The sequence below is a fragment of the Larimichthys crocea genome, chromosome X, assembly GCF_000972845.2.
Source record: "Larimichthys crocea isolate SSNF chromosome X, L_crocea_2.0, whole genome shotgun sequence".
Taxonomy (NCBI): Eukaryota; Metazoa; Chordata; class Actinopteri; family Sciaenidae; genus Larimichthys; species Larimichthys crocea.
Window position 1 is genome coordinate 32,335,689 of NC_040020.1, and position 26,463 is coordinate 32,362,151.

Consider the following 26,463-nt stretch of genomic DNA (forward strand, 5'->3'; position numbering starts at 1 on the left):
AAATTATACTCCCCATGGGCAGGTTAGGGTGTGTGTGTGTTTGTGTGTGTGTGTGTGTGTGTGTGTGTGTGTGTGTGTGTGTGTGTGTGTGTTTGTGTGTTTGAGTGAACGAGAGGCAAATTTTAAAGCATTCTAGATGAAAGCAACCATTAACAAGTCTTCCTGAGAAGCATGAATGTGTGTTTAATGTCAATCTATCCAACAGTTGTAGAAAAAAAATGTGCTCACTTGTATTCATGCACACGCTTAAAGGGAATACTTTTATGTTAGTAGTTGCACTGTTCTTTGTATTGTGTAATATGATGTCTATCTATCTAGCTTTATTTCTATGGATGCAAAAACTACATATGTCATCGTCATGGTGCCACTAGAGTAAAAAGTCAGGGGATGGCCAAAGTCAGTAGGATTCACCCTCTGGTGTCTATGAACGTCAAAAAATGTCATCATGATTCATCAAATACTTGTTGAGATATTAACAAACCAAGAAATAAAAACATGTCGCTAAACCAAACAGGTAAAACATGCTTTGTTTACTCTGCTTTCTTACAGGAAACTGACAAATAAGAGGACTTCTTTGTTTGAGGGCCCCCTGGTGGCTGCAGGGCCCCTGAACAGCAGCATATCTTCGTCACAGAAAGAAACGTACACACCCAGTGTGAGCTGCACACGCTCAATAACACCGACCAGGAGTGCATTAATGCTATGTGGCAGGCAGATGGCGCTGCAGGACATCCAGCAGTGATGGATACAGATAATGATGGGAGAGTGGATGAAGGGCCATTAATCCTAACAGAGAGTGTGTGTGTGTGTGTGTGTGTGTGTGTGTGTGTGTGTGTTTAGAGAGAAGAAGGCAGTGTTTGTTTGTATCTGAGGTTTATGTGGAGTAATCAAACTAACAACCTGCCCTGCAGAGCTGAATATTGATGTGATGCAGCCTGGAGGTCAGAGGTCAGCAGCATGCAGCAATAATGTTGCACTACTTTTATTGACTATTTTGTTTCTTTTGGCTCATCATATGCATCTGACATCTGAATGAAATGATGAAAACAGACGAGCACTGAAAAAAAGAAGACTTTTTTTTATCTCACTTTTTTGTCTTGTTTTTGTTTTATTTATTTCGTGACGTCTCCTAATAATTGGTCTTGTTGCGTCTTCTGATTTGATCTAATTCAAAGGTGTTTCTTCAGTAACTACAAACAGACAAATAAACAGTAGAACTGTAGATAGAGCCTTTCGCGTGTTACGTGGCCACCATAGTTTCTCCATCAAGCTAAGAACGAGAGGGTGAGACAAGGGGGTTGCAATTAGCAACTACAGCACTAGATGTCGCTAAATCCTACACATTGGTCATTAAACTGTGTTTGGTTTTACTTTGATAATTTTTAAGAGAGCAGACACTCCACCACTTTAAGAGAAAAGTTTTGAAGAAAGAATGTTCCTAAAAAAATATTTTCCTCAAATTCTACAATAAAAAAATGAAATGACAATTCATATCTCTAGGAATTCAGATCAAAACATCATATTCATCTCAACTGAGAGTGCAGCAGTGTATGTATCCAGTACAGTACAGTGATTGTCTGTAGTTGGTTTTGGCTTGTGTGTGAGCACGATGGCACTAAACCTGACAACACTGTGACAGCAGGACTCACACTGTGACTGCCTGCTGTTGTTCACCAAGAAATAGTTTAAACATGTAACCTTTGTTTAAGGAGGATGTATAGACTTAAATTAACAATGTTATAACTAAAATGGACTTGTGGTTCCTCCTGCAGGTTTTGGAGTTTTTTTAGATGTCAGGTATTTTATGATCATCTTATTCAAACAATGCTTTTGTGAAACAGGGCCTTTGTCTGTATCTACGGTTCCATGGCACGTGTGGTCTGTTGTGTGAACTTGAGGGTGTGGGGAGTGAGTAGGGGAACAGGGAATCAGAAGGACATTTTTTCTCAAGGCTTCTTTACTAGTTTGGTCGAAAGGCATAGTTGGACGAGTCGAGGTAGAGTGAAGGGGCACAGAAATTAAAGTTGCATTTTTAGTAGTAGTAGTTTAGTAGAGTATATGATCATTTAAGAATGATGCTAGTAAAATCTCCATTATTTCTGATGAGTTTCTCTGGGTGGATGATGATTTTTTAAAAAGTGTGTGTCAGATTTTATTTGTAGGGACAAAAGAGAAGACACAGTTTCTTGTCAAGGTTATATTCTTGACTGACAAACGGCAAAAAATATATCTTTCTGAAGAAAGTCGACAAAGACGATGAGCAGGAGGAAGGTGTGAGGAGACTGGTACAGTTCTACAGGGCTACAGTTTCTTTTCGCAAATGAAATTTCACTTTTAATGTTGTCCTTCAGGACTTTTTACAATCTTCTACCGTTTACTTCTTTATTTGTATTATATTTACATGTTTGTTACATTTAAATGACACATTCTGCAGTGGTTCTTCTGGTGTCTTATATGTCCATGTGGGCTCTACACTTATATGTGCATGACACAACAAACAACAGATCTACTAAGTCGAGAAGCACAGCGAGACTTCACATGAAAAAAAGGAAAAAGTAGGGAAGTGAAGGAGCAGAATGTGACTCATGTCGTGTTTAACCCACGGCATATTTTCATCCTTACACTTGTCATCTGTGTGTTTTCCCTTGACAGCGACATGAGAACAGACAGGAACACGATTACACTGCAACGCGACATGTATGAACAGGTGACACAAACACACACCCTCTGCCTTATTGTCTTCCTCAGGCTTGACTGCAGCACCTTGGCTGCTCTGCAGTGAAGTCCCAGGGCGGGAGGTGGGAGTGGTGTCTGTGTATGTGTGTGTGTGTGTGTGTGTCTATGGGGGGTGTTGGGGTGTGATTCTTAGGAACCGGTTGCCATGGCCACCAAAACAAGGATTCTTGTCTGCATCACTCCTCCCAGTGAGCACGCTTCATTTCTCTCTCTCTCTCTCTCTCTCTCTCTCTCTGCTTCTCATGCAGCACCTCTCGCTCATCCAGACTTTGGTGAACACACGCACAAACATGACGAAAGTGTATGTAACACACACCTCTACAAACACACATACAAGCAGGGAATTCCCTGACACTGCAAAAATCTAAATTTATATCTCTTCTTGTTGTTTAATCTAATGTCAACATGCTGCATCTATGATCTCCTCCAGTGTGTGTGTGTGTGTGTGTGTGTGTGTGCGTGTGTGTGTGTGTCAAAAGAGCACCCTCTTCCTCATCTACTCTCTTTGTATGGGAGGAATTAATCCATCCATCCATCCATCCATCCATCCATCCATCCATCCATCCAGCAGGGGGGATTCTTGATGGACGCACACATGCAGCAGAGCTTAACCCTTATTTCTGACGGACTGCATCATCCTCTGTGAACAGACACACACACACACACACACACACACACACACACACACACACACACACACACTCTCTCTCATCACCTTTCAGCACTGGTGAGCGCCCCTGTCGATATGGAGGAGGGAGGCACAGGGTGAATGGAGGGGAGGGAGGGAATGATGGGAGGGATGGGGCGGGAGGGATGGACGAGCATCACAAGCCTCCGTCAGATGGGCTGGAAGCTCTTTGGAGCAACAGATAGCAGAGCGGCAGACAGAAGAAGAAGAAAGGGAGAGAAAAGGAGGAAATTGACCCTTCTCTCTCTTCACTCCTCCATCTCTACAACACACGACTCTCCTCTGTCCTCCTCCCACCTGACTCGGGGATCCCCCAACTTTGAGGCTTTTCCCTCTTCCTCCCTCCCGCCTCCTCCCACCTGCCTCCTCTTCTTTGCGCACGCTGCGTTTGCTTTGCTCCGGAGCTTGGCGCACCGCGTTGTCACTATAAACAGCGGAGACTGAGCGGCACCGCGGGCAGGAGATACCAGACGGACTGCGGAGTTGCGGGGATTCCTCCTCCCTTCGTCCTCCACCTCCCACCACCAGCACCACCGAGGCCACGCAGGTTTAAAGATACCTCTGTGCGAGTGTGTGCGTGAGCGTGACGTGCGTGTGTCCGTGCGGCGCACAGATGGAGTTGTGCGCTTCGAGTTTGAGTGAGAGCGCCGCAGACCGAGTGGCCGCGCTCCTCCCGGACACCTGCTACCGCTGCAGCGCCTCACAGCTGTAAAGATGAAGAAAGTCCAAACCTCCGCAAACATGTGACATTTTCTTTTTCCTCAAGGGAATCAGAGAGGGGTAGAGCGCCAAAAAGAGACGGTGTTGTAGATATGTGACCCCCTTCACTCCTTCTCTTCTTCTTCTTCAGAGTGAGTTCAGGATGGGTCCTGTTTGGCTTCTTCTTCTTCTGCTTCCATCCCTTCTCAGAGCGCAGGTAACTTCAAACTTTACATCAGGAGTTAAGTTGGAGGCAGACAACACTACTGACTCTTTAACAAACAGCACAGGAGCCTCAGACATTTCCACCAGCCCCTCCACTTCCATCCAGTCACCAGAACCTTCTGGGTTTGCAGCAACGCCTTCACAAGCTCCCACAGAGGAGGAAGATGACTGGTCACCAGCAGAGACCTTCATGTACACAGGAGAACCCTCCACTCTGGAAGCAGCCCGCTGCTCACGGGCGTATAGCCCACCTAGGCAGACCGGATCTCTGCCCATCAGCTTTAGTGCCCCCCTCCGGCCAGCTTTGGATGCGCTGGCTAACACGGCCAACTTCCTCAACATGATCTTCCAGGCCAGTGACCTGCGAGAGAGCACCGTGGAGGAGGATATGGAGTGGTACCATGCCCTGGTCCGTGCCCTCCTGGAGGCTGACGTGCTCATCCAACGCGCCCTGCTCACCTTTGACGCTGATCCAACTGCCCCAGTGCCGCAACTGGTGCTACGTGCCTCCCGCAACCCAAAGGCCAAGGTGCAGACCATCATCCTCCAGGACTTATCCAAGGCCTGGGAGAGCCTGCACCCGCCTGCACCAGCCCCTGATGACAGCTGGTTCAGAAGATTTAAATTCCCAGAGTCCAACCAGCCAATAGCAGCCCTGTCCAAGCGGGTGCTCCTCAACGACCTCACCACCTTGGACACGCCCAAGTGGAGGCAGGGCGACAGCTATGTCACCAATCGCAGTGGGGTATGCTGGGCCACCGCTCCATTCCTCGATTGTACAGACGGACATTTCACACCTGGGTGGATGCTCACCCTGTCCACGTCCTTCTACGGCCTCAAGCCTGACCTGACACCAGAGTTCAGGTTAGGGCCTGCACATACACCAAAACACACATATACACGCAAGCTCTCACACATAGATGGAGAATTACAAATACTCAAGGGAACCAATACAGAAAAATACTAGAAGATTATTTTAGAGCTACCGTTACATTTTCTAGCAGTATTCTACAACACTGAATCATTAACTTTTGTTATTTTTATTTCACGTCTGACATGTAGCTGCACTGAACTGCAAAACCTGTCAACATAAACACTTTACAAATAACACACCTGAGATGTGTCAGAGAGGGTTACCTGGAGCACATACAGTTTCAAGAGAAATGGACCATTAAAAACTATTTGTGGTGGCATCCAGCATCATTGGGTGCAAGGTAGAGGAGAGGAAAAGTCCACTGTTGTCTAATATGTGTTCATTACACAGTGATGGAAAGTACAGTTACTCAAGTACCTTCCTTTTGAGGTACTTGTACTTCAGTATTTCCATTTTCTGCTGCTTCATACTTCTACTACTTAATTCAGAAGGACTTCTTAACTTCACTTACTTTAGTTACTTTGTTGAGATTAATAAAAAACAACAACAAACAAACAAATTATGATGTAAAATTATAGTTTAAGAGAGAAGTATATTGAGCTCTGCAGGGAAATTTAAAAGCTACCAATCAGATAAAGTACAGAAAGAGTTAAAATTCACATTAAAGTGATGAACACATTAAAATCCAATAATATAATATATATTATTCTGAAATTGGTCATTCTGCATAAATACTACTTGTCTGGTGGAAGTTGCCTGAGTTTGTCACTAAAACTGAGCACTGAGCACTCATCATGATACTTTCAAACTCTTGATTGTTTCAGGGTAGGACCCAATCCATCCCGATCCAAGTAGACTGTTAAAGAGTGTTAAAGAAATATCTCATAACTCCAGTTTTATTCATTATTATGATTGGCAATGAAGATTCAGTAAATTATTTTGCCTTTCCTACTGGTGTGTTAGTATGACATATTAAAAACGAGGATAAGATGTCAGAAATACTTCCCTCAAAAGGAATAAACAACGTGTATTTCGCCTGCCTTTCTAGTTCTGTGGTGGCCCCTGTGACCTTCTCCTGTGCACTTTGGGAACAAGTTTTATAAGAATTTGGAATATAAAATGTGTTAAAATCAACATAGTTGGATAAATTTACAGGATTTTGCAGACGAAATGTGGAGCCAAAGGAGAAAAAGGGGATTATTCTGTGAGTCTGATAATATTTGGAGCTACTCTTATTTCTTTGCTCTGACTAACTTGTTTCTGTAAACTCCCCTTTCTGGGTGTCTGTGTGTGTGTTTCTGTGTCAGAGGTGTGATCCGTGTGGATGTCAACATTCAAGACATCGACTTGGACCAGTGTGCATCAGGAGACGGCTGGTTTGCTGACACCCACCAGTGCAACCGCACCACCATGGAGGTAACAAAATGATACAGTTGACAAACTCCCATGACTTTCCATTGCACGATGCAATTGCAATCAAATTAAGATATATCAACTATATCAAACATTTCTGCATAGTTTCATGGCATTTCACATTTCAGCAGTCCGTTTTCAGTGTCAAGCCCTCTCCTCTAACCTTTAAGCTGTCTCCCAAAAGGGCACTCTGCCCTACAAACAGCAACAAATGTACCATCCAACAAAGAGCATGGAAGTATTACATTACCTGTGAAGCACCAAAGCTATTGAAATTTACAGAGACAAAATGGATAACAGTTGATTTATTGGATAATTTAAAACATCCAGTTTCCACTTCACACACGTCTTATAGTATTTGCTACATAGCTTATAGAAGAGAGAAGTTAAGGTCCGTTAGATAGGGAGGAATTACATGTGATAAAGCTGAGCACTGGTTGCACCATTGACAGTGACTATATAGTACAGAAACACTAAATTACTTTCGGACTATCATCTGTTAATGATGCAGACAAAACAATAATAATCTTAGGCTGGACTCTTTATGCTGCCTGTGATGATTTTTAGTTAAAAACTTTAAGAACTTATAAAGAAGGAATGTGGTACCTGTGACGTCACCCACAGGAGCTGTTTTGAACCTCGGAGTGTGGTGGCTCTGGCTGCCGCCATGTTGGCTGTTCAGCCTCTTCCGCCTCCCTGCTAATCTAAAAAAACGTGGGTCATTGGCAAACCTAAGCCTGGTAGCTCAAACAAGCTACCTGTAACAGCACCCACCTGTCAATCAAAGCAGCCACACTGTAATTAAAAACCACTTTAAGCCTTAATATAATTTGAACGTTGAGTAAAAAAAAAAATTCCCCTCAGTACAGTTGCCATGAGCAGGGAAATTATCTATAAAGACCAACCGTTTCTGTACCAGGCTGTAAACATGTTTATTTCTGCTGTGAAGTTGGACATTTCAATATGGGGACCACAAGTGGACATTTGAGGAACTGCAGTTTTTGGCACTCCTGCATAGGAGGTTGCCACTCAGATCACAGGTTTGCATTACGCCCTAGATACTACTCAATATCAAAACAGCAATTTGGTGTTTGAGAGGGAAATCTGAATATTGGATGACTAAAAGATTTTACCCCACTGACCTCACCTGGTCCCAGACCTGTGAATCACCACCACATCTCTGATTTCTTCTGTGATTCAAATAGGTCTGGTGTTCACAATCAAAACAATCAGCACAAATCATACTGGAGAATATTTGTTGTGAATTAACACTAACCCATACTGTGTACCATTGGTTGCTGATGGTGAGGAAGTGATGCAGGCATTACCTGAACTCTGATGAGTCCCATTTTCCGTAAAGTCAGTAGTTGGTTTCATTTAAGGTATAAATGAAGACAAAAACTTAAACAAAATGCTTCATGCTTATTATTCTTAATATTTAATATCACAAAGGAGGCGGTCACCTCTGACAGGCTCATATTAGATAAGACCCATCCTCTTTACTTTCAGCCACCACCTCAATAGGATAATGAGAACCATGAAACAATGACAGTAGACTAATCGAAAATGGCGATGTCATTTCCATTCATAGCCAGAAAGTAAATTAGATCAACACAGCTTTTTAAAGTCAATTTACAGATAGTTTTAAAATCAACATAAGTAAAAAAAATTTTTTAAAAACAATGCCTGAGAGAGTTCCAAACTTGACAGAAACTAGAAAAGTGCCATCATTATGTTGGCAAAACAATATCATGACAAGGTCGCTATTCATCAGAAGCTTTCACTCACATCCGTTACTAAATTAAAATTTCTAAAAGCGACTAGACCAATGATATTATTTTGTTGAGTTGTATACTTACATTATCACAGATGTTTCCAAATCTTTCACACCCAGGGAAATCTGTGATTTTATTGAAGGTAACGATATGTTTTATTTGAATGTTAAAAGCGTCTTGCCTCTAGTTGCTACAACTTTTGGCGAAACACAAGATACATCAGAGAGTGAATTGAAGTGTATGTGTACTTAAATACCGCCTTGTGGTGAGATTTGATTGCCAACTGGTGTTTTCAAATTCAAGAATGACCCTTAAATCTCATCATACAAGATTTTGTTGCTGTACACATGCCACAACTCTATTTCCACTTCATGTAAATATCATCTAAACGGTAGAGAAGCTGTTTAAACTGTCTATTTGTCAATGTTTGTGAATTTTAGTTACATCACACAAATACACTCTAAACTGTTTGCGACCTCTGAAAATGGTTTAAGCTCTTTCTGTTTGTGCTCATTACGTCGTTTTTGCCTTTTATCTTTTGCTCACGCTTTCACCCAGTCACACTTTAACTCTTCTGTCTGCTCCCCCCATCCACTCCGCCTCCAACCCTCTTTTAGCTTCAGTTTCCCTTTTCCCTGTCTGTCGAGACCCAATCCTCTACCTCTCATCTCAGCTGTCTATTTAAAGATGGTTGCGCTGTGCGGCGGGCTGCAGGATGATCTGATGGATTATGGCGATAATCCTGTCCGTTGACATACTTCCCCTTTATGCACCGCACTCACAGAGGTCTGAAACACAAGAGAAGAACAGTCCTAAAAATCCCCAAATCCACATGACACCCTTTGTCCTGGGCTGTCCTACCTGGCTTAGAGGATTCAAACCCTTTAGCTGAGCAGAGCATGTCACCCAGGACGACCATGAAGCCATTAAAAGTTCAAAGTGGCCAACATAGTTTCAACCTAAACATGACAGATGACTGAATCCACTCATTTACTACGACTATCTGTTGAAATGAGATGTGACCATGGAGAGAATTAAGTTTATTGCTATGTATAATCCATATCACATTAATGTTCAGCTCATGGCATTAGGCCTTTGATCTTCTGATAAGGGGGTTGTGGGTTTGTATATACATATGTGAAGCCAGCGTGTGTGTGTGTGTGTGTGTGTGTGTGTGTGTGTGTGTGTGTGTGTGTGTGTGTGTGTGTGTGTGCGTGTGTGTATGTGTGCGCGGAGAACAGGATTTCTCTAGAAGGATAATACTCTCAGTCGAGGCATTATGTATCCATTTAGCTTTTAACTTAGATTAACACACAGACCATCAAAGTGTGTGTGTTTGTGTGATTGTGTGTGTGTTGTGTGTGTGTCCCAACTGGCTAAATTGAAGCTAGCATCAGAGGGAAATAGAGTGAGAAAGTAAAATGACCCACTTTTTTTTTTTTAACCTGTATTCATTCAGGCACTTTTAGTTTCAGAGCACCGACTTTATGTTCCCACAGTTCAACTTACTTTTGTTGTTTATTTGGGATCCTCATTAATTGTTGCCTTGGGAACTATTGTATTTCTTAACAAAGTAATAAACTACACCTGAACCCATCCTGAACTTTCGCCTTTGTTAGATTAGTGTTCTATCTATACTTGCTCTGACTGAATAGTAGATTGAAAACTATGAACCTGAAAGCCCCACAGAACCATAAAGTCTGGTGTTGTCTGGTTTATGAGACTTCTTAATTTAGTTAATCTGGTTGGCGGTTTGTTTTTAAACATGTTTTAATTTAGAATTTACATTTTGTGCTTGTTGGTGCAGATTCTGTTGTTAGTCACGATAGATAGTAATATAACTGAGCAGTGGGAATGTGTAAGTTAATGAATGCGGCCATGAACAGAGTGTTATTGTTGACAGATAAACTTTCCCTGCGTATATTGATGTTAGGGCAAGAGTAAACATAACATGGTGCCCTGGTAGTTCACCTGGTATTGTGTGTGCCCCATGTTCAAAGGCTCAGTCCTTGCCAGAGCAGCGCCTGTTTGTTTTCCAACCTGGTGCCCTTCGCTGCATATCATCCCTCCTCTCTCTCCACACCTTAAGCTGCTCCAACAAAAAAATAATAAAACACTTTTTAAAAAAGCACTTAATTAGAAAGTAGCATTATGTGTCTTTTTGTTATTATTACTGAAAGGTATGGAAAATCTATAGCTCTTTAGACAAAAAAAACAAAAGAATAAATCTTTCCGTTTCTTGCAGTGCATACCAATCCCAGGCCGTGGTTTTCGACTTGGTCAGTACTGTTGCCGCTGTAAAGAGGGTTACTACAATCCTGAGATAGCCCCTCAAGACTTAGGTAAGTCAATAATTAACCATGACCATTGTACGGTTGCATATCTGACAGTGCAACCAGGATGCCAGTCTTATCTAGCATGACCAAACTATTTGACACAGTTGATAGAGTTTGCTTCTATCTGATATTTTCCATTAGGTAATATTCATTTAAATCAATTCTCTACATAAATTATTTATAATTCAAGAAATATATAATATATTTCATAATAGTTCATGAAAAAAAGAATGACAAATGTGTGAAAATTCATCATACTCTGACCTCCCCCCCAGTCCCAGTGTGCCACCCCGAGGTTTTCAGTGGCCCCATCTGGTCGCCCCCAAATGAAAGATTTCTGGCAGGGTGGTGCCACTGCTGCCAATTCAAATTCAATTCAAAATCTATTATGCAGCTTTAATAGAATGTTGACTTCCTGTAGATGAAGAAATGCTAGCAGCACTATAACAAATTTTACCCTTTAATCATAAACATTTCACTGTTTAAAGAGTTCTTGGATCTTGACGATGAGAACATTTTCCACAGACTACAGTCTTTATAAACTTCATTTGGATTTTTGTCCCCTATTTGTCCCATTCTGAATGCGCCACGTCTCTGCTAACAACTGTTGGCGTGTTGGAGGTTGGAGTAAACATGTACTTCCTCTGTAACATGCATCCTTTGCCTACAGCAAGGGAGCTTCATTTGGAGATTGTAACATGCAGGAAGTTAGCACTGTCACCCCAGGTTGACTGCTAATTCACAAGTGCCCTAATCAGGTTAAATCCCTCACAGGTTTCCCATTTACAGGTAATCATGCTCACTGGGATCCAGGCTAGAAATCAAACCCTAGTTTTGTCTGACATTTCCAGTATTGAGTATAGTGCAGTATGTACTATATGAGGCTTTCTAAGTCACATGTATTTGAGGTCTTCTCATGGGTTTGTGTAGGTGTCAATGCAGATGGTGGCCCTGCGAACAGGAGTGACGGCGGCAGTATGTGTTACCCGAACATGCCCATCTGTCTCCCATGCTGGCCGGGCTGTAAGAGCTGTCAGGATGGCACCCCATGCTGGGTACAGGAGGCCTGGCTTCTCAGGGCCAGCGTGCTGGCCGTCCAGGGTGTCTTCATGTTCCTCATTTTTGTCAGCATGCTGGTGGCCTACAGGCACCGTCGAAACCGGGTGAGTCAGGTCTTTTGGCTGAACAGAGCCATCGTACAGATGGGATTGGATAGAGGGAGAGCTTTTCTAGGCACTGAGCCATGATGCATCGTGTCACAAAATTCAGCTGTTTTTTTAGTGTACAGTAGATCACCCCAAATTTTCCTTTCTATCTTTATGTTGCTTAGTGCATATGTGTAAATCTGTTTTGTTGCTGTCAATCAATCTTTAAAAAAAAATCACAGATGTCAGCACACAGCCCCACCTCTTTTCCAAGTTTGCCTTTGTCGCATTAACATCAGCCAGATAACATTTGATTTTTGGTGTTCTCTCTCTGTTTGTGTCAACTGCGTTTCATATTGGATCTAATTAACCTCTGGTCTATTTCAGACAGTTTCTGACTGTCTCTTTTTAAAAGAAATTACTTTATGTAGGTTCAGATAGATTTTTGAATCGAGAACATTTTTAAATTGGGTCCAAACTTTTTGGACCTGTTATGGTCTCTAGTGCAGTGATTCCCAACCATGGGTCTTTGTATCCTTGGAGGTACTTCTGCAGCTGTCAGTGAGTACATCAAAAGATTTAAAGAGATCTAAATTATTATATGGTTTAAAAGTATAATTTCATATATATTCACTTTTATATAGTTAATAGTGAATAACATCCAGTTTATAATACATTTATAAGAACATGTTTGGCACATGACGGGTGGTGTTGATGTAGGGAGTGCTTGAGTTCATCTGATAGGACTGTAGGGGTATTTGTGGGGGGCTACAAGAAAAGGTTATGAACCACTGCTCTAGTATCTAGGATACTGGTTTAACTAAGAAAATACACAGGGGACTGAAAGTGGAACAGAAGCTAACCTAGCTAAGATGCAGCAATCTAAAAATGAATAATAGGATAATTTATTAGTAGTTAAGTTTACAAAAAACACACTGATATGGTCCTTTAACCTCTTAACCAACACGACAACTGTTCCTGTTATCCACTTTCTCCTCCCTCAGAGGATCCGGGCATCCGGTCTCCTTCTGCTGGAGACAATCTTGTTCGGCTCTCTGCTCCTCTACTTCCCGGTGAGTGTCTGACCGAGCCGGCTGAGAGTGTCACAGATTAGAGCTCTTTACAGATCACTGCACAGTACAGCGGCATGGATTATATCATAATGGACCATTTGTGGGAGGGTGAATGGGTTGAGGGTGTGTGTGTGTGTGTGTGTGTGTGTGTGTGTAAGTGGAAATCAAGTGGGTGGGTAGTCGACAGTTTTCATAACTGCTCCAATAATAGATTATCAATCAATCTTCAGGTTCATTTTACCAATTAAAGAGCCGTTAACATAAGTCAGCCATGACTTTTTATCCATCTATCTGAAAGTGCCAGTCAATGTGAGACGTCCCTGCTGACTGTATGATTCACTGTGTGTGTGTGTGTGTGTATACAGCAGGTCACTGATCATTGATTTAGTTTAACATGTGATATGGGAACATGTTAATGGGCTTTTATCGTGGCCTTTTAACTGTACACTGGTGCATAAAAATGATCATCATATGCAAGTCATAAAAATTCTTACCTCCATATGAATGAATGTCAATGCTGACAATGGTAATTTTTCATTTAAACACTGATTCAGATTCTAGTTTGTTTATAATAAACTGAAGGAGTTTTTGCATGCACACCGATGACTGAACAGATTACAGAGTGTCAATAAAAACAACAAACATGGGTATAATGCAGGATTTTTGAAGGGGTATTTTGAGACCTGGATTTCATACTTCCTGCTATCTTGGCAGCTTCAGGAGACAATCTGAATTCACTGGCCTTAATTAGGATTTTGTAGGATTATGACTGGGCTCAATTGGGGCTGGGTCAATCAGGCTAGCATGCTCTGAAACAGGGTACATTGAGCTCAAACTAATGTAGTCGGATACTAGATAAATTGTCATTAAGGTTATTATTTATGTTAAAGCTGTTTTAGAGAGGCATTGATGGAACTTTAATTTTGGGAGATTTGCAGTTTGTGGTGCTGTTGACTTGTCTTGATGTATTCTGAGATGTGTTGCTAATATTTAGCTTCTCATTACCTCCTCCAGTTGTCTAGTTATAGGACTTAAAGAACCAGTGTGTAGGATTTAGTGGAATCTAGCTGTGTATTTGCTATTTGCAATGCCCTCGCAAAAACATAATGACAATTTGCAGGGGGAATAAAATTCATTAAATCTGACACACTGGACCTTTAAAGTGGCAATCTTCTTAACACAAACCAAAACCTGTCAGTAAAAAAAAAAAAAAAAATCAATATTACCAGACATCTGTGTCTGACTTTTTCTTTAGTGGTTTTCTTTACAAACCTTTGACCAGAGATGGATGATCCTCGGAGGATGAATTCTTATGACTTTGAACTGACTTTTCCTCTAGTACCACCATGAGATTTATACTTGTGGTTTTGAGTGAAATGTTTCCACAACTACAGGATGTATTGTCATAAAAGTTGGTACACACATTCATGTTCCCCTCAGGATGACAAACTTTGGTGATCCTCTGAAGTTGTTTCAAGTGTGTTTTTCTAAGCTGCACTATGGATCACTGATAAACACAAGAGGAAAGATACGACTTTAATTTATTGTCCATGACTGAAATAAATTTAAAGCTAATGTTTTTGAAAGTTTAGCTTAAAACTTCTTGTCTATCAACAGTCAGAGAAACATAAACAAACATACAAACAACATAAATATTTTCTCTCTAGTCTATTAACATGTAATATATTTTAAGGATTCAAAAGCTGTATTTGTCATGTACACAAGTGACAGTTGTAGTGAAATACAACACATCATGCTGTACTTAAAGTCTAGTGTGAAATATAAGATTGAGAAAAAGGAGATATAAAGCAAATTATTAATTGAAGATAATGCGTTAGACAAAGATAAGGGATAAATATAGAATATACTGTAATGAGATTTTAACTCTTAAACCATTCATTGCACATTGATGTAAGACAGGATAGGAGTGAAAGAAATGAGAGAGACCCATTTTTGGCATTTTGGGATGATGCTGTTAAGAGTTTTGTTTGACCAAGTCAAAGGTAAATTGCAGCCAACATACCTGACTGTAGTTCTGAAAAATCCCAGATGAAAAGTCAGTCTCTCATCTCAGTGAGGGGTCACTGTGCTGGGGTATCCATTTGATCTATAAACAGATCACCTGCTGGACGACCTGTTTGGTGTGCACGTGAAGAATGGTCATAGCGCCAAAAACCTGATCTGTGTGAGGATTCCAAAATTGTTGCTGGATTGAAATTTTTACAAACCAGTTGATTATTGATTAATGGAGAAAATAAAATCATTAATCAGCAGATTAATTCACAATAGAAATAATCATTAGTTGCAGTTTGATACAAAAGTGTTTAAAATGAGCTCCACTTCAACAAAAACTACAACAGTAAAATTCTGCTTTTACATAAATGCACGAGTCATAATAATCAAATTATATCATATATGATAGTAGAACAGTCACAGGGACTCCAAGTACATTTTCCCGGTTATACTTCCCCACTTTTACTTGTAATAGAATATTTTTGTTTTTCAGTGCGGTATTAGTACTTTCACTTCATTCACCACTGAATACATGTTTTATGTCTCTCAGGGAACAAAAGCCACATCTGTGGATAAAGCACATCTACGGTTATGAGCATCGCATATATCCAGCTCTGGCGTTATACTAAAGATCAGGTCCTCTTAGTGCCTTTAAAAAAAGATAAGAGGGAAATTGGCTAGTAAATATAAAACAACATAACTTCTGTTGGATGATTTTTGTGTGACTTGAAAAATGTTGGCAACCTAAGGAGTAACAGCCATTCAACTAAATAATAAATAAATAAATAAAAACATTATGTTGCAGCCATTGTGACAATTTTAACCACTGCAGTACTGATGAATGTAATTAATATACAAAATGGTTGAAATGTTCATCCCACGTGTGATAATTGTGTGCAGAAAATTTATCTTTGTCTTTTGAGTATCAAATAGTGCCCAAGTGCTTAAAAGGTGGCTCAGAAAGTTTATAGAATCACAATCAGGTTTCTTGCCAAGAAGGTTTTCACATACAAGGAATTTGCCTTGTTGTTTTGGTGCATAACAAATATAATATATATTTTTTTTTTTAATTGAGAAAGAAGTATACAGTTTTGTGCAGAAATGTGTAAAATATTCACCAGAGAATGAGTAAAAGTTCAAATCGCACAAAATATTTAAAATGTGCAAGATAAAATACACCAAAGTGTTATAGTATAGTTTCAAATTTGCTATTCTAATGATTTTAAATGACATTCTGATGTTTTTAATTAAATTTTCTTCTCTTTTTAATTTTTTATTTCTATTGCTATTGCTTGTCTTAATGTCAAATGTTTTTCCTTGCCTCTGTAAAGCACTATGAATTGCCTTGTGTACGAATTGTGCTATACAAATAAACTTGCCTTGCCTTGCCTTGCCTATAGAAATTAAAACTGTGTCCTGATGATGGCACTGGGGAACACGAATGTCTGCTTGAAAATCTCCAGAAGTGAAAACTTAAAGAGTTACACTAATGTTCTTAAAACCATGCACCCTCAATAGTCAGGCTGAATCTAAAATTGTAGGAACTCATGATATTAATTATATTAGAACATCAGTAAACCTGTTTGAGAAGTCTCATCATTAAATTTCACAGGTATTGCTGGTGATTATTGGCTCTGTAGCTTTAGACCGACCAATCAGATTATTTCTTCCTCCAGAGCAGCTCCGCCTTTAACTGAGACCCCAATCTGCCTTTGAGTGCAGGCCATTTCTGCTGATTAAAACTGCCCTCCTCTGCATGTGGACTGCGAGTATATCTGATTCTATATATTAACTCTGAGTAGTTTATCCTTTATGAGTGGTTTTAACACAATGATGTAAATTCACATTCACATTTTAGGCTTTAGCTGATGCTCTTATCCAGAGTGACGGCAACTGACTGTCACAGTACAATGAGCTTTAATTCCTGGATTACAGTCATCCACTCTGCTGTTACACACTGAACAGGGACGAAGGTACAACCTGTTGTTGAACGTGACTGAAAGTCTTCACAATGTAAACACAGTTTTTGACTATAAATGCTGATGTGTTATTAATTGTCTGTTAGATATTTTGTTCATATGTTGTAGGACATATTAGAGGTAGCAATAACACTACTATGCTAATAGTCATAATAAATTGCACTAGTAATATCAATACCATAATAATAAACATGGTAATAGTAGTACTTGTAAGCAGCAGTAATAGCAGTACAGCTAGTGATAGTACTAGTAATACCGTGTCAGTGTAGATAGCATACACACCAACAGAAACAGCTGTCACTGCTGCTGTAGTTTGACTCACACTAAGTGTCTTTGCAGGTCTTCATCATGTACTTCAAGCCGAGTACGTTCAGGTGTATTCTGCTCCGCTGGGTCCGAATGCTTGGCTTCTCCATCGTCTACGGTACAGTCACACTAAAAATGTACAGGTAGGTTTGGTTTCTTTTAGTTCACAGTAACATCCTTCCATCCATTACATTTCAACACAACAAAAAACATTCATGATCAGAATATAAACCCAGTAGGACCTCAGATCTTTAGGAAGCCATCAGCCAAAGAACCAAGATCCAAACAGGCTGAAGCTGCACACAGATATAAACAACATTCTAATGAACCCAATGCACCACAACTTGAGCCACTTTCAAATCTAAATGTTCTCCTGTGCCTCTGATTGATTTGTTTCTTTACTGCACTTTTATTTCCTTTGTTGCATTTGGGGAAACTCATAAGTTATGACTGCAGCAACTGCCGTTCTGGTCTATTCGACTTGTATTTTATATATTTAATTTCATTTTAACTTTACCTGAAAATCTAATTTATTCTATCTTAACTGATTTTATTCAGTGCAGTTTATACGTTTTTAAAAAAAAAATATTTATAGATGATGATGCACACCCTTTGCCTCTGTGTTTAAGAAATGCTATATAAAACATTATAAACATAAAACATAAAACAACAATATAAAGCTGCTTTTTCTTTTTTTTGTAAACAATAACACGTAACACACATAACATTTTGGAACTTAGTGGCTGACTAAATTATTAAGTTCAGCAAAAATCTAATTCTAAGCTTCTTGCCTCTGCACAGGGTGCTGAAGGTGTTTCTCTCACGCACGGCCCAGAGAGTGCCCTACATGTCTAGCCTCCACTTGCTGAGGATTCTGGGAGTGATGCTGATGACGGTCAGCTGGTTTCTGTGTGCATGGACGGTGGGTGTCCTCCAGAACCGCGACAGGAACATCCCTGTGTTCATCACAACCACCACGTCAGAGGGGCAGGGGTTCAATTTGTGTTACCTGGATCGCTGGGACTACATGATGGCTGTGGGTAAGTGGCAGTCGACAAGATAATTTCATTCCAACAATGACTCATTATGAAATTATTTTATGACTATTGAAAAGTTAGTATATATAAAATCATTTTTAAAACAATTTTGACCTTAAATAATGGCAATTAATATGCTAAAGCCAATATTACCTTAAATGGCAACAGAAATATCAACATGGACGTGTGTTAAAGGATTTAGTAAAACATCCTTAAAGGTGAATACCAGTTTATTACAATTTGGATCCTCTTTCTGTAGTTTTGACCATCATTTCTCTCAGTAATAAAAACACTGTACTCACCAAAGTAACAGCTTAGATCGGTGAAAAAGATATCTTTACGACAACAAAGCCTAATGGTGTAAGAAACATGAAATATCAGGTCAGTCCAATTAGCAAGACAATAAAAGTACAGTAATTACGGTAAGAAGAAAAGGAGATCTTCACAGAGAAAATAATATTTTGCCACTTTGTTATACAGTTAATATACAGTCGTGCAATTGAGAGGAGATATGTTAGAGTATCCCTCAAGCAGTTAGGGGTTTGATTCCCTGTTCAAGAGACTTGGCAGTACCCAGTACCTCTCCAGCTACTGTGGTCTGTGCTGCATGTGAACCGACCACCCATCGGTTTCCAAGCCCAGTCCTCACCGAATGAGCTACTACTACTGGTAGGTCAAAACTGAACCATGAAACTACAAAAAATAAGCCCAAAGTTGTATAAAACGAAGAATTGTCTAATTAAAATGGCAGTTTGGCAGTAGATTCATGAAAATATACTAAACAAATTGAACAACTTCAAACAACTGCCCTAGTTATATCTGAACTTTTAAGTGACCACCATTTCCTCTGTACTCCATACTTTCTTTTGCCACAGCTGAGCTTCTGTTCCTTTGTTGGGGCAGCTCCCTGTGGACCGCTGTCAGGCCAGTCCCCTCAGCCTTCCACGAGCCTCGCTACATGGGCATTGCCATCCACAACGAGCTGCTTCTCTCCACCATGTTTCATCTGTTCCGGTAGACAGTGATAATTTCTCCGCATGACAGCTAACCTGAGCCTATCCCCTCAGCAGTGAAACTGTATACTCAATAAAAACACAAGACACTGATGTGATGAGTTTTTGTGTTTTCTGTCACCTCCAGGTTCACCTTCCCCTCTCTACATCCTGATTGGATGTTACTGCTCTCCTTCACGCACACCCATGTGACCATCACTGTGACACTCGCCCTGCTCTTCATTCCCAAGGTAGAGCTATAATGCTTGGGGTAGAATATGGTGTGAAAGAAGAAAAAAAAGGTCATCAATTAAGTATTAAAACATGTAGATTGATGGGTTATTCCCATCTCTTAAAGGGACATCCTTACTCTTGACTTTGGAATTATTTAAATTACATTAAAATGTTTGTCCTGATGTCCTGCATAATAGATGTAAAAGATTGTTTGATTAATCAAAAGAATGTATCTGTACAGAAACAGGGGACATCTCATCTCAGTTTTACAGGCTCAGCAATACATTGTGAATACATTTGTTAACCTCAGATGTTCCAAGGCTCTGTAATGCTAACTAGCTACATACTACCATTAACATAATCTCAGCATTCACTTCAGTTAGGATTTAACTCAGCATGTTATGCAACAGATTGGCAGGTAATGTCTTATTGATATGGGGACTCGATATTTGTTCCGACTGCTCGTTATTCCGCAACCTGAATATTACGAAGAATGTCCCATTAGACCATAAGGGCATTTGTCCAACAGCATGAAAGCCTGTTTTCCCCTCAAAATATATTATAGTATTGTAGTTAGATGTTCAGGAACAGACAGTGTCAGGGTACATTCATTGTCATATTAACAAGAGTCAGGGGACCTTTGTCATCTTGGTAACAAAAATTAACGTGGGAAAGCTAGCTAAGTTTCGGTAACAAAACTACTTGATTAGGTTTAGTAAAATATCATGGTTTGGGTCAGAATAAGTATGTTTGAAAATTGGTGATACCAGAGAGGGTATTTTCAGAACAACAGGCCTTTGGGGCAATGGCCATTTGATTACTGAACAAAAGACTGTTGGACAAATGGGGGGGGGGGGGGCTATTGGGGTTTTGGGAAATTGCCCATTAGAACAATCCATGGCACCAAATTCATGCATATTCTTGAATGTGTGTGGATGGATCGAGACTTTCATGGCAACATGATAAACAAGCCAAACATTAGCATTGACGCATGTCAACACAATTTTCACATGCACAGTTGAATATGAGTTGTATGCCTCTATGTTCCACAGTTTCTTTATGTGTCCAAGCCTGGGAGAGAAGAAATTGCAGCAGAGGTGTATGAAGATGAAGTGGATCTTCGGCGCTCCGGCTCATACCTCAACAGCAGTTTTCACTCTGTTTGGAGTGAGCCCAGTGTGGACCCGGATGACTTTCGGGTAAACTCTCTCGTCCCTTTAGAACGATGTTATCACTTTGCATTGGGACATAATTTACAAAGGGTGGAAGACATTCCAAAGGTCACATTTAAATAAGGCAAATAAATGTCCCATAATTCCATTAGCACATGTAGACTCAATTAAACATATCTTAAATGTATTATAATTTAAATCATAAATTAACAGTAAATACAAGCAATGATAGAATTAACAGTTGTACTGTATAACCTTTCTCCAACCTTTTTCCTTTTTTTCCTAAACTGTGTTCTATGAAAATGTCTTTTACCTTTCCTCTGACTTGTTACTCTCCATATCTTTCCCACCCATTAAACATTTCAACCATTTCCTCAATCCCTTCTTCAATTCCCACCCTTCTTCATATGCACCAGGATGAGCTGAAGAAGTTATATGCCCAGTTAGAAGTCCACAAGACCAAAAAGATGACAGCTAACAACCCTCATCTGTCAAAGAAGCGAAGTTCTCGATGTGCACTGGGGAGATCCATTATTAGACGCATTGCTGAAATCCCAGAAAGCATGAGCCGGCAGTGCAGCCGCGAGGAAAAAGATGGATCCTTCCACAGTAGAAGTGTGAATCAGTCCGAGTCGTTCAGGAGAGGCCCAGATACAATATCAGTCAGTATCAGTTACAGGAGTTCAATAAAAACACCATCACCATCCATGCGTAAGTCCCAAAGTGATCATCACTATGTGAGGGAAAGAGACTCTTCTTTGCGTGACTCCATGTTAAAGAACAATGCTGTGAAGAGATCTTCCCGGCGATCTGAGACCGATTCCTTAGATATTCCACCAGGGGTTTGCAAGTCAGCAAGTGCCCAAAATCTGACCATTGACACCAATCTTCTGCATCCTGATCACACCAGGCTTCATAAGTCCTGGAGTCTAACCTCAACTACTGCCCATTCTATGGAGAACATACCTAAGGTTAACAGAGCCAGCACAGTGCTGTCTAGGTCCAGGCAGAGCATATCCATTAGTGACCAGACCAGGAGTGCTCTCCAGTCAGAGTCATTTGACAAGACTGAGGTCTGTCCTTGGGAGGTGGAGTCAGAACAATCAGGAGACAAGAACCAGAAGCATGTCACCTACGCAAACTCTGAGGATGCTGAGGAAAACGTGCCACCATCTCCCCAGATGCTAATCTGTCCCTGGGACCATTTACCATCTATAGAAAAAACTCCTTCAGAGGATAAGGGAATACAAAGTGAAGCTCCGTCTCCCAAACCACAGGCCCCTGTGTCTGCAAGTGCGCCAGTCTCTCCAAGACCAAAGGTCACAAAAGATCAACGTGTCTTCTCCTTCCGCACCTCCACAAGTAAGTGGCTTTCAGTGAAATCAATTATGGGATCCATGGATGCAGGAAGCAAGTCTAGTAAAGATGGAAATTTACATATTGAGGATTCTGTTTCACAAAAAAGTCAAGAAAGTGCTTCCCCAACACCAAGATCAGAAACATCTAGTAGACGCCCAAGCACGGAAAAGCGGTCACTTCAGAAACGAAGTATGACAACAGACGGAAAACCATGCCTTGTTAAGCAGAATGCCATCAGACTCTCCTCTGGGGATTCTTGCGACAGAAGCCCAAGAAGGCTTGTGATTGTAAAATCTGCTGTCTACCCATGGGACATGGATGATGTGCAAAAAGATGGCACTTATGAAAATGTGTTTTTATCAAGGCAGAACAGCAAACGTAGTAGTATAAGTTCTTGGGAAACTGCCAGCAGCTGTAGAACTCCTTCAACTCACAGAAGAGGTAGTAATCGAATTACACCAGTGCGTAATATTTCCCATGCAGATGTGTGTCCATGGGAGGGAACTGGTACTTTCCAGGAAGGGGAAGGACCAAAGAAGCAGCAGAGTATTAAAGCAGACATCTGCCCTTGGGACTTGCAGGTATCTGAACCATCAAATGTATGTCCATGGGAATCTCAAGAGCAAATGAATATGAGAAGACGAGGAAGTGCGATTAGTAATGTGTGTCCTTGGGAATCTCAGGAGCAAATGAGTATGAGAAGACGAGGAAGTGCGATTAGTAACGTGTGTCCTTGGGAATCGCAGGATATTCCTATTATTCATCATACTAACGTGTCCAGAGATTCACAGACACAGTCTTTGAAACGTGCAGCAGATGGGAGTTTCTGGGAGACTGCAGAAACTTCCAAACCTTCTATAAGGCAAGATAATGAATATGCTAATGTTTGTCCTTGGGATGTTCAGGACAAGGACGTTGTCTATGAAAATCTAAATCCTTTGGAGACCAAGCAATCTCTGACAGTGCCCCATCTACAAGAAGCAGGGAAACCTACCAACTACCCCGGTGCATCAAAAGAAAGTTTAAGAAATGAGCAACAATACCATGCAAAGTCACCTGCTCTGAATTTGGGTAGACAGATGACCAAGACATCAGAAAGCTGTCCATGGGATTTTCCTGATCCTCCTAAAATCATGGAAAACATTTGTCCATGGGAAGAGGTAAACACAGACCCAACAAATACCGAATCAAGTTCACAAAGGACCATCAAGGTAGATATTTGTCCCTGGGAGACTGGACAAAACAAACCAGAAGACTCACAAAAAGATGTTTCGCCTTTGAAAGTTGCTACCATACAGGCTGAAGGGAAAGACAGTGCAAAAGTAAATATATGTCCCTGGGAAACTGAGCCCCCTGAAAAAAGGGGTGATGATGCAGTTACCAAGATGCTCCCACAAGGACTGGAAAAACTGGCTGATGTTTGTCCATGGGATAGCAGTGAACCAGAATCAGGAAAGCCAGAGACATCTAAAACAATAGAGAGTCATGTAAGGCAAGACACAGTTCATGCAAATGTTTGTCCATGGGAAACAGAATCCCCAAAAGTTGCACAAAAACACGACAGTGCTCTGGCAGATGTCTGTCCATGGGACACAGCAGAACCAAAAGTTCTCAAAAAGCAAGATAGTGCTCGGGCAGATGTTTGTCCATGGGACACAGAAGAACCAAAAGTTCTCAAAAAGCAAGATAATGCTCGGGTAGATGTTTGCCCATGGGACACAGATGACCCAAAAGTTCTTACAAAGCAAGATAGTGCTCAGGTGGATGTTTGTCCATGGGAGACAAATGACCCAAAAGTTCTTACGAAGCAAGATAGTGCTCGGGCAGATGTTTGTCCATGGGACACAGATGATCCAAAAGTTCTCACAAAGCAAGATAGTGCTCGGGCAGATGTTTGTCCATGGGACACAGATGATCCAAAAGTTCTCACAAAGCAAGACACTGCTCGGGCAGATGTTTGTCCATGGGACACAGCGGACCCAAAAGTTATCACAAAGCAAGACACTGCTCAGGCAGATGTTTGTCCATGGGATTCTAGGGATCCACAAACCTTAACTGAAAGTAAAGTTGAAACTCCCACCAGTGACAAAGTTGAAGTCACAGAGAACCCGGGGCCACTCAGTGTAGAAGAGATACCTGCAGCTATCAGCACAGCGCAGATAAATGAATCTAAGGAAAACTTAGCCCTGGGGCGCCGTGATGCTTTGTGTCCTTGGGAAATGTCAAGGAACAATTCTGGTTCATTCACTGACAATACCTCGGATGTTTTTACATGGGAGCCTGAGAATATTCCTGAGGAAGATGAGGAAGACGATGCAGAATGTGCTGCTGAGGCTTTTGTATTCCCACCCGACTTGTGACCCAAATCTAGCCAGCATTTGCTTTCACTTTTGACCCATCCCACTGAATCTAGAGGAATGTGAACTAATCATATTAGTACTACTGGTGGTAGCCTGTTGAAGGGGAACTTTTGGGAACAACTGTTATTAACATTTCCCATCTCCACAAGGAGATCAGAGTGCAGGCTCAGCTGACGAAAAACTCCCCTGCAGTTGGCAGAGCTGAGAGCCCTTTCTGTTGGAGAATTATTTTGGTTGCTTAAAGACAGAATTTAGGGCTGTATTATTTCAGGTTGGACTATCCATTTGAGCCATGGCACTGTCTGACTAAGAAGCCTATAGTAGAGACTTGATGAAATGGACACAATACGTTGTGCAAACCGGAACACATATTGCAAACTCATTATGTTCCTAATCAATCCAGAAATTAACGACAAATTGACGTTTCTTGGCGCATTAGCTGAAGACTCTTTTCTTCCTGCTTCTACCCCCCATTTTAAAGTAAAATGTTTTTGTGTCTTTGTATGTTATTAGGTGACACATATTTGCCATGTACGTACAGTATGTTGAACACATAGCTGGGGTGAATATATTACAAAATCTGATCTTAAGTCCACAGTGCTCATAATCAAAACTTTACATAGCAAAGAGGAGATGGAACTCAATGGACGATGGAAGCGTAACCAGCATATACCAGATAAATAAAATCTAATTTTGTTCTTTTGTGGAAATTATATTTTTAAAGTGAAAGAAAGTGTTACATGTAAAGCAGTGCTGCCAAAACTACAATAGATGTCAAATTACATTTCTATTAAGTGTTAATGATTGATAAAACTATGCATACCTGTTTGCTTGAGTGACTTATTCATGACTAAAGGCCAATGATTAATATTACTCTGCCAATTGATTCAGTCATATTAGGGAAAGTGACATTCCACCACATACAAGTAACAATGTCAAAAATTGCATAACTCACCATAAACTGAAGTGAAAAGCTACATAATTATATTATATATCTGAGCATTTAGAAAGTCTTATCATTGCCTTTTATGTTGATGCAATGTAGTGGACACTAGTTTCATTAAGCTGGGACAATGAAATTAAACATTAAAAACTATTAGAAATACATTATTTTTAAATGTTTGGGAATAGCAAAACAACTAACACAGGACATTTATGTTGCAGCTAACCTGACCTACTTCCAGTTTTACTCTAAATGCTGCAAATGATGAGGGTTCAGTTTTAATGAAAAATGGGGCTGCCCTCAATCAACTACAAAAGTTTTTGTCAGAGTTTTTTATGCAGATAATATTAGTCATTATAGTTCTAACTGGAAGAAATCACAACTTTGGCAGCACTTTAATATTCAAGTGCAATCTGCATGACATTGATATGCAGACAATTGGTAATGCTAATAAATAATGACAAAGTTAAATCAACTTATGGATTAGTCAAAGATGTCAAAGACTATTAGATATCCATTATTAGGTAATAATTTCTTTATATCAAGAGTAACTCTACATTTCATGTCTGACAGTGGGTGTGCTTTAAAAAGTTTAGAGTCACTAAGACGCCTGCAACTTTTTAAAACCAGTATTAAGTTAGAAAAAGTTTTATGAGGAATAAAAACAGTTTTCTGTAATGATGTAATGAAGTTACATGTCTATGCCAGCAATTTGTCTGTGAAATCAGGTGTCAGCTTTTCAGCACTTCTGCTACAGTGACTCTAGGTTTGTCATTCAGTAATCTCATTGTTAAACACTGCACTGAGTTTTTTTGTCAATGGAGTGAACTAGTTTTGTGAGCATTGTTGCATGTTAGTGTGTTTTTGAATGAGCGTGCTGTAATTTGTTGTCACATAAAAAAAAAAAATCTGATGTTGTTGTAACATTCCATGATTTGCATAAAGAAACAGCTTAAGTTCTGTTTTGAATTTTGTATGCAATTTCTTCTATGAACGATTATTCTGATAAAAAAAAATCCTCTAAAATCTAACGGTGTGAAAAGAAGCAGATGGGACACTTTATTTTTGTATTTCCTGAGGTCAACATGCAGCATTTTCACCAGA

At 40.4% G+C, this 26,463-nt stretch overlaps 1 protein-coding gene across 1 annotated transcript; it reads left to right on the plus strand.

Annotated features, from left to right (window-relative positions):
• Positions 1 to 3,578: 3,578 nt before the first annotated feature.
• Positions 3,579 to 26,386, plus strand: gpr179 (G protein-coupled receptor 179). Its single transcript, XM_019278558.2, has 11 exons — positions 3,579 to 5,212; positions 6,530 to 6,638; positions 10,656 to 10,752; positions 11,677 to 11,909; positions 12,896 to 12,964; positions 17,296 to 17,405; positions 18,064 to 18,302; positions 19,175 to 19,313; positions 19,440 to 19,542; positions 20,578 to 20,724; positions 21,114 to 26,386. Exons 1-11 carry the CDS (start codon positions 4,287 to 4,289, stop codon positions 24,414 to 24,416), a joined length of 5,475 nt encoding a protein of 1,824 aa, XP_019134103.2. The 5' UTR covers positions 3,579 to 4,286; the 3' UTR covers positions 24,417 to 26,386.
• Positions 26,387 to 26,463: the final 77 nt, after the last annotated feature.

Coding starts and splice junctions, on each gene's coding strand:
- gpr179 (XM_019278558.2), top strand. CDS start 4,287: ATGGGTCCTGTTTGGCTTCTTCTTCTTCTGCTTCCATCCCTTCTCAGA. Junction 12,965..17,295: donor CTCTGCTCCTCTACTTCCCG/GTGAGTGTCTGA, acceptor GTGTCTTTGCAG/GTCTTCATCATGTACTTCAA. Junction 19,543..20,577: donor CCCTGCTCTTCATTCCCAAG/GTAGAGCTATAA, acceptor TATGTTCCACAG/TTTCTTTATGTGTCCAAGCC.